At 36.7% G+C, this 12401-nt stretch overlaps 3 protein-coding genes and 1 non-coding gene across 4 annotated transcripts; 2 read left to right on the top strand and 2 right to left on the bottom strand.

The window, feature by feature from the left end:
* The first annotated feature begins 3081 nt into the window (after nt 1-3081).
* On the top strand, nt 3082-4514 carry LOC108821997 (bidirectional sugar transporter SWEET1). Its single transcript, XM_018595011.2, has 6 exons — nt 3082-3231; nt 3320-3356; nt 3511-3606; nt 3699-3978; nt 4058-4177; nt 4263-4514. Exons 1-6 carry the CDS (start codon nt 3198-3200, stop codon nt 4443-4445), a joined length of 750 nt encoding a protein of 249 aa, XP_018450513.1. The 5' UTR covers nt 3082-3197; the 3' UTR covers nt 4446-4514.
* A 147-nt stretch (nt 4515-4661) lies between these two features.
* TRNAQ-UUG (transfer RNA glutamine (anticodon UUG)) lies at nt 4662-4733 on the top strand. The gene has a single exon. It is a non-coding gene; the product is annotated as a tRNA-Gln (tRNA).
* Nucleotides 4734-4844: 111 nt separating this feature from the next.
* On the bottom strand, nt 4845-7091 carry LOC108821995 (F-box protein SKP2A-like). Its single transcript, XM_018595009.2, has 5 exons — nt 6937-7091; nt 6516-6774; nt 5699-6047; nt 5471-5612; nt 4845-5396 (listed from the first exon to the last, which is right to left on the bottom strand). Exons 2-5 carry the CDS (start codon nt 6734-6736, stop codon nt 4987-4989), a joined length of 1122 nt encoding a protein of 373 aa, XP_018450511.1. The 5' UTR covers nt 6737-6774; nt 6937-7091; the 3' UTR covers nt 4845-4986.
* Nucleotides 7092-7906: 815 nt separating this feature from the next.
* LOC108821992 (2-oxoisovalerate dehydrogenase subunit alpha 1, mitochondrial) lies at nt 7907-10486 on the bottom strand. Its single transcript, XM_056996444.1, has 8 exons — nt 10079-10486; nt 9820-9957; nt 9391-9731; nt 9225-9324; nt 8842-8953; nt 8605-8744; nt 8349-8534; nt 7907-8267 (listed from the first exon to the last, which is right to left on the bottom strand). The coding sequence occupies exons 2-8, from the start codon at nt 9913-9915 to the stop codon at nt 8100-8102; spliced, it is 1143 nt and encodes a 380-aa protein (XP_056852424.1). The 5' UTR covers nt 9916-9957; nt 10079-10486; the 3' UTR covers nt 7907-8099.
* Between the last annotated feature and the right edge of the window lie 1915 nt (nt 10487-12401).

The raw sequence follows: 12401 nt of genomic DNA, 5'->3' as shown, positions 1-12401 counted from the left end.
TTTCTTTAGCTAACATTTGATCGGGTTTAACAGAAGCATGAGAGCAGGGCCGCATCTGAGATTTTGGGGTTCGAAATATTTCTTGAGAACTCTAAAAATTTTGGTGGCCAATATTAATGTTTAGGGGTTTACTTCTGTATAAAAAACCTCTAAAATTTTTGGGGTCCAAAACCAATGTTTCATTCGGCTGTGTTTAGGTACCGGATGAGAGAGATGCTTTGTCCGTAGAATGACAAAGGTTTTGCTACAGTTTTAATTGACCGACAAGAAACCAATAATACAATCCCACCAAACCGAGTTCCACACGGAAATCATCATTACATGTTTATATGCATGACCCTTTTATAAGAAAGTGTACAAATCTTTTTGTGTGGAGTGTATGTAATCGATACACAGCTCACCACAACAATTAGGAACTTTCTATTTCAGGTAATTAACATATTAAAGATTTTATAAATTTATATGGTTATGTAACGTCCAAGATTTGACATATTCCTAACAGTTACTATGCCTTCTAGTTCATCTATTGTATTGTTTTGTAGCAGTCTTTAGGAAATGGCGATACCAAAAAGCATTAAAATGTTCAGTAGTTTATCTTTTTGTATTGTTACTTGTAACTTTGTTATGATGATAATATGACTGGGAAGTTTGGTGGTTACTAAGAGTCCATCAATACAAATGGGATCATAAAGAGCTAGATGCCAAAAGTATAGGTAAGAAGAGTGCAAAGCCATTATTACTAATACATTCGAAGGTGCAAAGTTTCAAATATAAGCAATTATGGAATGTTAGAAAGGTCGAGAAGAAAGCCCTACCCTTTAGGGCAAATCAAGTATTTAATTCTGAGAATTTATGGTCAAATCTCTACATAAAAGATGTGTCCCCGATTGATGAATATAGTACTTACTTTGTTCAAATGTACATCGTTATCTTTTCATTGGATCCTATCAACTTATCAAGAACCTCCACTAGAAGGAAAAAAAAGAATCAATCTGTTGAATTGTTACATCAAGAATGAAGATTGAGATAGAGAGACTATATCTTGAGTTTATCTTTTAGGTAGTAGGAGTTTGGTTTTATCAGTGATCACTCGCATGGCAAACTATTAATTATTATTTTTTATTTGAAAAGAAAGTACAAATAAATATAATTCAAATAAAATATATATTAATAACACAACCAAGACCAAATTGAACAGGATATAAAACTCTCAAAGACTCAAACCTTATATATACAAAAGGGTACGTATTTCTCTGTATAAAAAGTGAAAATAGTAATTATTATTTAATGGCCTTCTTGTTCCTTTCATTCTGTTTTTCTATGCTAACGATAGTTCTAAATAAGTTGTAACAAAAAAAAGTTGTAACCAAAAAGTACACAATAATGGTCCAAGAAAGGGCTACGTACTCGTGAAGAGTTGTGCATGCCATGTGGTGTTTACACGAATTGTATCCTGACGTTATCATTTCAATTTCTTCTAATAATTGTTTGTTTTCCTCAACTCTCTAGCTTGTGTCAGTCTTTTGCTTTTCAATCATTGACGTGGGACTTAACCGAACCTCAAACTGCCATTTTCTTTATATTGATGAGTGATGATACTTGTTGTGCGTGTGTACTGTGTGTAGTTATATACAAAATAACAGGATATGTGGAAGCGCAATAATCCATTCGTTGGTCCATATCCTAAATATTAAGCGTCTACATTTCTGACGTGAAATATTGTGGATAACTTTTTTATTTTTCAAAATGTTCACGCGAAAATAAGGAGAGCACGCATAATTATAAAGTATGCACGTCTCTCTTTTTTTTTGTCAACATATGTACTTCTCAGACTGAAATTATATATGATAATATCACAGTCTACTGTGCTAAATTTCTGTTTTTGTCTTCCATTACTTTGTTCTAGGTAAATATCAGAATCTCAACAGATCTTGACGTAGCAAACGACAGAAAAAAAATAATAGTAAAAACAATATGGACTTGACAAAGTCTGTCATTTGATAAACGCGAGATAAACGAGTGTGGCTAATGCATTATGCATGTGCAAATAACTATTATTTTGGGATATTTTGTACTCTTTTTTTCTCGGGAGAATATTATGTCAGATTTTTAAAAAATTAGCTAATGCATTATGCATGTGCATATAACTATTTAGTTTATTATGTGTCCTATACTAAACGTATAATGAGAACCCCAGTTTCATGATTTTTTTTCCTGCGCATTAGTGCGGTCATGTTCCATAATCAACTGAACTGCCCAGGTTTAGGGATGTTAACATAGGTTATTATCCATGAATATATCCACTAGAAATAAAAAAATTCAAAATATAATAACATTATCTAAAAATTAATAACTTTAATATTCCAAAATTAGCATTTTTAAAAACTTTCTGTAAAATATATGAGTAATGTTTTTTAAATCAACATTATACATGTATAAATTAAAAATGTAAAAACCCATAAAATATAACAAAAATTATCTAAAGATTTATCTATTATCTTGTGTTTTACATTTTTAACTTTTAGATAATTTTTATTACTGGTAAATCTTAAGATAATTTTTATTATATTTTCTGGTTTTTTACATTTTTAATTTATACATATATAATGTCGATTTTTTTTAAAAAAACTAGACTCATATATTTTACATAATTTTTTAAAAAACTAATTTTGGAATATTAAATTTATTAATTTTTGGATAATGTTATTATATTTTGAATTTTTTATTTCTAGTGGTAAAACCCCTTACTTATGTTTTTTTAATGTAGAAACTCCTAAACTAAAAATTTACCGGTAGTACTGGTAATTATGACCGAAAATGTTTAATTTATTAAATAAAGTTAATTTAGGAGTTTATTCATTAAATACTTAGTTTGGGGTTTTTACCCAAAACAAATTTAATTGAGAGGTTTTAACGTTAAAAATCCACAAATGAAAATGTATTTATTATAAAAGACTGACAATTTTTTTTTTAAATCCAGCAACGTAATGTCACTAATTTATATGGGCCTTTTTGCAATTTGATAATAACTGGTGTTTCGCGGTGAAGCGGTTAGCACACACCGATTTTTCATATTTATACCCCTAAGGAAGACGCTTCTCGATAACAAACACTCACCACATTCTCTCTCTCTCTCTCACTTGGCTCACAACACAAAGAACAAAGTGAAACTCTTTAGACGCATTAGAGATCAAAAGATGAACATAGCTCACACCATCTTCGGCGTTTTCGGTAACCCAATCTATCTTTCTCTTTCTTCCATCGCTCCATGAGAAAGCACTAACACTATCGTATCTGTTATTGTTTTCTGCTTTTACAGGAAACGCTACTGCTCTGTTTCTGTTCTTGGCCCCTTCGTACGTATCCATCCTCTTTCTTTCCTCCTGTTTCAGCTCGTTAACCGAGTTTGAATTCTCTCAGTTTCTTGGTCTAACTAGTATTGCATCTAAAATGATGTTTTTAAACCAAGAAAACACTCAAGTTTTGTTCTGTTTCTGTTCTGTTCTTCAGGATAACTTTCAAGAGAATCATCAAGAACAAATCAACTGAACAGTTCTCTGGAATCCCTTACCCTATGACTCTCCTCAACTGTCTCCTCTCCGCCTGGTAAAACACAGTCTTCAATCTTAACGTCTCTTAACTCCCACTATCACATCGCTTTAACAACTCTGTTTCTGTGCTTCCTCTGTTTTTTTCAGGTACGGACTTCCCTTTGTGTCAAAAGACAACACGCTTGTGAGCACAATCAACGGAACAGGAGCAGCGATAGAGACAGTCTACGTGTTGATCTTCCTTTTCTACGCACCAAGGAAAGAGAAAGCCAAGATCTTTGGTATCTTCACCGCCGTCTTGGCCGTGTTCGCAACGATGGCTCTAGTCTCTCTCTTTGCTCTCCATGGTAACGGTAGAAAACTCTTCTGTGGTATCGCAGCTACCGTTTTCTCCATCATCATGTACGCTTCTCCCCTCTCAATCATGGTAAGACAAACAAAAAAAGAATCAATCAATACAAGTCTCTTCAACTTATGGTAATAATATTTGAGTTTTGATGAAACAGAGATTGGTGATAAAGACGAAGAGTGTAGAGTACATGCCATTCTTTTTGTCACTATTCGTGTTCCTCTGTGGAACTTCTTGGTTCATCTATGGACTCATCGGTCGTGACCCTTTTGTTGCAGTAAGTTAACTTACTTCTCTCTTCCTTCACTGAAAACTTGATTCACTAAAAAAAACGTTAATGTTTCTGTTTTGTGTGTGTGAAGATCCCAAATGGGTTTGGATGTGCTTTAGGGACAGTGCAGTTGATTCTCTATTTCATCTACTGTGGAAACAAAGGCGAGAAATCAACAGATGCTGAAAAGGATGAGAAGAAGACTGTGGAGATGAAAGATGAGGAGAAGAAGCAAAGTGTTGTTAATGGAAATAAGCAAGATCAGCAAGTTTAGATCTTTTGAGAGTGATTTGTTCTTGTTTTTAACTCTTTCTTCACTAGAGTTTTTTGCTTTTGTGTTTTAGTTGTCATGTAAAAACAAACTATGCTGAAAAATGTATGCTCCCTACTGATAAGTGATATAACAAGTGATTGAATTAAAAAATCAAATGTTGATGTTAATGGCCGTCAACCGTTATAGGTAGGCCAAACATCAAAGAATTAACAAAAAGGTTCTATGGTGTAGTGGTTAGCACTCTGGACTTTGAATCCAGCGACCTGGGTTCGACTTCCGGTAGGACCTTCCCTTTTTGGATAAACTAAGCCCATTTCACATACATTTTGAACGCCCAACTAAAGGCTCATGTTGTCTACCATTTTCATCAAGATATTCAAAATCTGATCTTTTTCTGTATCTTGTAAAAAGAGGAACTCTATCTTCTTCGGTAATAAGTAGTAACCAAGAGTTCATACACAGTCAGACCTCTTGGACATTTCACCAACACATACAAAAGATATTTCAAGACAACATAAAAGAAACCAACTCGAAAGCATTTTCAAGTTTTGGCATCTAATCTCCCCTCAAACATATTATGCATCTCAGAGTGAGGAACAACCGCACGATGAGCCTGAAGAATACAAGCACAGTGCACAGACGTCAAGTTCAAACACCCGCTCATCACAAGCGAATGTCTTCCCGAACACGTGTGAAGAGCAGGGAAAGTATCGCAGACCGCTTGAACAGCCGAAGGTGTGAGCGCAGTGCACTGGCTGATGTTGAGACTTCTCAGCCCTTCTTCATCGTATTTGCTCTTCTTAGCTGATGATTTCCATTGCCCCGGTTGTTTGTTCTTCACCCCGCTTTGAGCTAGCGAGTACATGGCCCTGTCTGTTATGTTTCTGCAGTAGTATAGCCCCAGTGACCTCAAGTGGACACACCAATCAGCTAAAGCTACCACACTCTCATCTACATGAGAGAAGAACAAGTTAGACGAGTCTCTGATATTGAAAGTTTCTGAGTGATGAGTTTAGTGGTTTTACCTGTGATGAGAACACAACCACACAAGTCCAGAGTCCTGAGATCTGGACAGCCATAAGCTAAACTCATAACCCCATCATCACTGATCTTCTCACACCATCCCAAGTTTAGTGACTGCATCTGATTGCAGTTGTTCCCAATAGCCTGCACTCACAAACACATACTAATCAGCCACTCAATGACAAAATGATTAGACACCAGGCTGAGAGAGAGAGAGAGGCAGAATCAACCTCCAAGGTATAATCAGATACAGCGTTGACACATCCACAAAGATTGAGGACTTTCAGGCTTCTGCAGGACCTGGTCAGATACGCTATAGCTTTGTCGCTGAACGAGGTGCAACCGCTAAGGTTGAGTTTAGTGAGGTTAGGGCAACCATGAGCAAGTGCATAGAGGGAACGATCGGTAAGTCTCAAGCTTTTGCTTAGATCGAGATCTTGTAGCTCATGGCAGTGATTCGCTATGGCTTCCACTGCACTGTCCTCTAGTTGTGGTTTGTCCTGGCGTAGTATCAAAGTCTGCAGCTTTACAATCTTGGGGGCAAGAGAAAGAACCAAGCTGTTCATGTTGTTGTTGCACCTGACAACACAAAAAGAAGAACAAATCAGAGGGTTGTTTGACAAAGACCTATCTGAATACACTGCAAGTGACAAGAACAGAGCTTCTAAAAGGTTCAAAGAGTCAAGAGTGATCATCCTTAGACATAAGAAACGACAAAAGATCTAAACTTTACACAAACCAGACAGTAGATCAAGCATAACACACTAAACCACAAGATGAAACCAAAACACAGAGAGCAGATGACTGTGCCTTAAGACAGACACCAACACAGAGAACAGATGATTTTGCCTTAACAAAGCTTCTAAAGGTTCAAAGACAGACAAAAGCAACGACAAAAGATCTGTACTTTAGACAAATCAGACAATAATCAACATAACCCACAAGATGAAACCAAACACACAGACCAGATGAGATTGTGTCTTAACACACCAACACAGAGAACAAACGACAAAATTAGGGTTTAGAGAAAGAGAGACAGGGTACTACCAAGAGAGACGGAGACGAGTGAGGCCAAGAGAGATGGCATCTCTCCAGCCAGAGCAAACACCAGAAGCAGAAATGACATTCCGATCATCAACAAGGGAGAGGATTCTCATGAGAAGCTCAACAGGGATATCTTTCCACTCTTTGATCGAGACTCCTTCCATCTTCATCATCATCATCTGAAAGTCGAGCTCCATGGATGGTTCTCCTACTACCATCACCATCTCTTTTAAAACTATTAAAGTGAAGCGGTTTCTTGATCCTATCACCACAAAAGGATGAAAGAGAGATAAAAATATCTGCCTTTCACCGAATCAAAACCTCGAAAGTCGAAAAATTGAAGTAAAAAAAAGCACTGTGTATATATTTAGGTAAAATACAAACTTTCGTTTCTCAGGGAACTACAGAGCAATAAAGGTGATACCTTTGAATTTGTTTTTTCGTCTCTGTTTCTGGGTTTTTGCTCTGCTTCCTTTGAATTTTAATTAAAAAAGTGTTTTTTCTTTTTTTTTTCTTTTTTTGAAGTGAATACACAAGCAAAGCTGCCTGCCATATAGACCAGACTAGAAGCTAGATAACACGAGAAGAAAGAAAGAGACCAGACAAAATGAAAAAAGGAAACGTGTGGGAAAGGATTCGTGACGCGTAAGCTGCCACGTGTAATATGCTGAGTGGCAGATACTTACAAATTTGCAATGTAGTAGTAGTATTGATTTCGTTCTTTATGGGCCATTGAACATGCTTTGAATAAGCGTTGGAAAAAGGTTTTTTTCCAGTAATACTAATAAGAGAATTATTCTTCTTTTATCCATAAAAAGAATTATTCTTGAGTAACGAAAATAGAAGAAGATTTGAGAGGAATGCTTAAAGAAAAGAAAAAAGAGTTGATAGGAGTTTTTTCTCAAAAGAAAAAAAAAAGGAGTTGATAGGAGCGAATGTGTGACAAAATCGAAGCCGCAACCCGCAACTAGGAGATCCACTCATGTCAACATTCACCAATTTCATGTTATGAGCTAACTTCCAAAGAAGCATCTGGTATTTCATTACTTTTCTTTTAACACGTATAACGTTACTCAATTAACGAAATATTGTGGTATATATTGGAGTATTCATATACTAAAAGCTACACATGTGAGGCTACAGTTAACGCATGTCACGATATTCAAAACTGGGCACTGTTCAGAGTAACTTTTTACTCAATGCACGATTCTACCATCATCCATAACACATAGGTGTATGTATATGTCTAACTAATACCATGTTTATACAATAACCATACAATGATTGACGTATTAAAAAGAAAATCACTTATCACGCAACCATAATAATAGCTTCACTACGAAGATGGCATTTAGATAGGTGGGCACGTTTTTTCTTTCTTGAAAATGTGCATATACTGGTGAGAGCATGCTCATGCATGGGAAAGACATTTTGAAATTTCCAACTTAATTCAAATTACATTAAGGTCAGCCCGTGTAGCTAAACCTTTCAGACCATGAAATTTTAATTATTTAATGACGAAAATAGCACTTCTCAAGTATAAAATACATCATGCATGAAAATGAGATCATCAATCCTCCTATAGATTCAGATATGAAAACCAGGAGGATAATCTTGAGGTTGTTTCTCTACCAATTCCTTTAAACCAAGTTCTTGCTCCTCTAGATTCTTCGTCTTAACATCATATACGTCGCTAAACAACTCTGTCAATGGTGGTTTCTCCCACTTCTCCGCCGCCTGAATCGCTTGTAGAAGCTACAAACACACACACAAACACACTAAATAAATTCAATCTTAACATCAAGAATATAGTGATGTTCCAGGAATCTCTTTTACCTGTTTTCTTGCGTCGGATCTTAGCTTGGATTCATCTTCCTCGCTCCACCATCCATTATCCTCCACCCATTTCCTGAACCTATTCACAGGGTTTCTCGACATTTTCCAGTATTGTATTTCATCGGCCGCCCTGTACTTAGTTGAATCATCTGATGTAGAATGATGTCCTACTCTATATGTCATTGCCTGAATCAAAAAGCAAAACATTAAAGAACTTGTTGTATACTATTGGTAGTTTCCTAACTATGGTTTCAACCTCGATGAGAACTGGTCTTTGTTCTTTTACAGCCATCTCTCTTGCTGAGCGCACCGCGCTATAAATCGCCAGCGCGTCGTTACCGTCAACTCGTATGCTTCTGATTCCGTAAGCTTGACCTTTCACAACGATTCCGTCACCTGCAAGCAACCACACAAGCTCACTCACAAAAAAACAGAGGATTTTTTGGTCTAAGTGTAATGAAAAAAAGACAGAGGAAGTTCGTTAGTTTCATACTTCTGAACTGTTCTGAGATATGAGTGCTGATAGCCCAACCGTTGTTTCGACAGATAAACACCACCGGAGCTTCCATCACCGCCGCAAAATTCAATCCGGCGTGGAAATCTCCCTATCCACAAATAATCATAATCTTTTCAATAACATTTTATTGAAAACAAATATATATTTTATATTTGAATTTAGAATTTCAATGATTTAATATTTTGGGGAATGAATGTATGATTAAAGTTTGAGAGTTATAGAATATAACTCAAAAAAAAAAAAATTAAGGTGAAATTTTGGAGATTTGCCATGAAAACTATATAAATTTTAGTTCTTTGAAATATTTTTGTGTTGAGTGTTTTAAAACAAAAAACTGTGAGTGTGTAATAGAAACCAACCTCGCTTGTGCCTCCGTCTCCGATGAATGTTACTGCACAAGCGTTCTTCTTCTCCATCTTCAAAGAGTAACCAACTCCAGCAGCTTGAGGAAGCTGTGTACTGTCTAAAAAGAGAGTCAGCAAAGTCCCTTCATATAAAACAAAGTACGAAAGATTGATCTCTTACGCGATAGGAGAGGAGACAGTGAAGTAGCTGTGTCGATTAGAGCCGTAATGTACCGGCATCTGTCTGCCTTTGCCGTGATCAGCTTTGTTCCCAAAGCACTGGTTCGCAAACTCTTGCAACGTGAAGCCGCGCCATAGAAGCACTCCAGGCTCTCGGTACTGAGGTAAAACGACGTCGTCTGGAGCGAGAGCGGCGGCTGAAGCGATGTTAACGGCCTCTTCTCCGACGGTAGTGATGTAGAAAGAGATTCTTCCTTGACGTTGAGCTTCGTAGAAGATGTGGTCCATCACCTGAAGCGTCGCCATGTGCTCATACATTCTAACCGCGAGTTTCTCGCTCACCTTGTAAAATACTCATAATTTAGATTATCGGTTTAACATTAAACCAAACCGTACCAACTCTAGTTATGTACATTTTCAAGAACTGTACCGGAATAAAATCGCTGTCGGGGATGATTCTTCCGTTTTCATCAAGGACTCGATAGCACGGAACCCTTCGAGAAGATAATTCAGGGATGAATTTCATTTCAGATGTGTAACCGACTTTGCCTCCCGGAAAATTTAATTCCTAGAATTTTTCAAATACGGTTTAGATAGCTAAAACTTGTAAAGAATTAAAACTACTGAGGCAAATGAGATTCTTATTTGAGTGAAATTAGTAACTAAATGATCAAGAGTGTGACACCCACATGGTACTAAGATTGGTATTCAACTGTTCATACGTGTGACTTATGGTCCTCTTCTTGTTTTGTATGATTTTCTTAGGGCTTATTGCAAAAGTGACTCAAAACTTGAATTCAAACAGAAAACTAACCTTTTCTTTTGACTCATTTTTTTTTGAGTTTTTAACCCCACATCTGCATTTTATCTACGAAAATGCCATTAACCCTTTTTTTTTTTTTTTTCGAAAATGACTTCTTTACTGTCTCAACCTCATTTTCTTCAAGTATTTACAATATTGCCACTGCCATGAATAGTGGGAACAACCTTGTACGAACTGTTTGGAGCTTTTAATGCCCTTTAATGCACGTAAATCTCTTTACACTCTCTCTGTTTCAATTGTTATGAACTAAAAACAACATTTCTTTCACTTTCTCTCCATATTCATCCAAAAAACTGAAGCTTTTGATTCAAAATTGTTTGGAGCCATATTTCTTTCGTTTTGACTTACGGTTGCTTTCGTTTGAGGTTCTGGGTGGTTGGAGAAGACCCTGTGTGCAAACAAAGTCATCTCACCTAGTTGAAGGTACGAATTTGAATTTTTTTCAAAATCTGTTCGCGTAGAAGACTTACAAGTAAGTCATCTGTATGTAGAAGACTTACTGATGAGTCTTCTGGTCAAACGGACGACTTAAACTAAGTCGTCCAGCTTTGTTTGGTGAAAAAAAACAGTCCAGACGACTTATATATAAGTCGTCTACGAGAAACAGGCTAGTTTTGCATTTGACCGAATCGTGTCAGATCTTTGACTATTTCTGGACGACTTATAATTCAGTCGTCTCTCGGAAAGTTAAAATTTCAATATTTTATTAAACTAGACGACTTACGTGTAAGTCGTCTTAGGTTAGTTTTGTAGTTGAAAAATAAAACTTCATAATTTAATTTTTACCAGACGACATAATATAAAGTCGTCCCGTCAGAAGACTTAATTTAAAGTCGTCCGGGGAAAGCAAAGTCGTCCAGAATTTTTCCCAATTAAGTCGTCCAAACCTTGCTTATCCCGGACGACCTTAAATTAAGTCGTCTAGCTGGACGACTTTTAGTTAAGTCGTCTGGAGAAAGTTAAATTTCAAGTTTTATTTTTCAATTACAAAACTAACCTGGGACGACTTACGTGTAAGTCGTCTAGTTTGAATAAAATATTGAAATTTTTACTTTCCAGAGACGACTGATTTATAAGTCGTCCAGAAATAGTCAAAGATCTGACACGATTCGGTCAAATGCAAAACTAGCCCGTTTTTCGTAGACGACTTATATATAAGTCGTCTGAATTTTTTTTTTTAACAAACAAAGCCGGACGACTTAGAATTAAGTCGTCCCTTTTAATTTTCAATTGCAAAAGTGACCTCTTTAGACGACTTACCTTTAAGTCTTCTGGACGACTTAAATCTAAGTCGTCTGCGATAATGTACATAGCCGGGGTGTTGAATACTTGCTTGCTGTTCGATCAGAGATAGCGGATACGATGACGGTCGAACCAATTGATGGATGGCGTTTCTTTGTCAAAGGTGGCAAAATGGACTGTGCGGTTGATTTGGAACATGTAAAGTGTGGTTGTGGTGTCTATGGAGTGGAGAAAATACCTTGCTCTCATGCTATAGCAGCTGGAACACATGCTGGTGTGCATATCGACACACTTGTATGTCCACTTTACTCAAAGAATCATCTGTATGCAGGATACTCAGAGAATATATATCCTATCGTGTCACAACATATTGAGGAACGAGAATGCTTTCCTCCAAACGTAAAGCGTGGTCCGGGGAGACAGAAGAAATCAAGATGGCAATCTTGGTTGGAGCTATCTAGGATGAGGGGACACAAACCCAGGAAGAAACACAGGGCACGGAGATGCTCAAACTGCAAGGAAACTGGCCATACGAAACCACAATGTACACAACCAGTTGACTAGTTGTCCAGACGACCTAAATATAAGTCGTCCAGTCTTGATTACCCGTCCAGACGACTAATTTCTAAGTCGTCCAGTGTTTCGTCTACCTTCTACGAAGTCGTCCAGTGTATTAGACTACCTTCTACTATCCCTTCAAGTGTATTTTTTTAGACGACCTTTTACGAAGTCGTCCAGTGTATTTAAGTCGTCCAGTGTATTTAAGTCGTCCAGTGTTTAGACTACCTTCTACTATCCCTTCAAGTGTATTTTTTTTTAGACGACCTTTTACGAAGTCGTCCAGTGTATTTTATTTTTAGACTACCTTATTTTTTTTAGACGACCTTATTTGTAAGTCGTCCAGTGTATTTTATTTTTAGACTACCTTATTTTTTTTAGACGACCTT

Source organism: Raphanus sativus, unplaced genomic scaffold (genome assembly GCF_000801105.2).
Source record: "Raphanus sativus cultivar WK10039 unplaced genomic scaffold, ASM80110v3 Scaffold0225, whole genome shotgun sequence".
In the NCBI taxonomy this organism is placed as follows: Eukaryota; Viridiplantae; Streptophyta; class Magnoliopsida; order Brassicales; family Brassicaceae; genus Raphanus; species Raphanus sativus.
The sequence above is the reverse complement of the archived record's forward strand: the minus strand, read 5'-3'. Positions and strand labels throughout refer to the sequence as shown.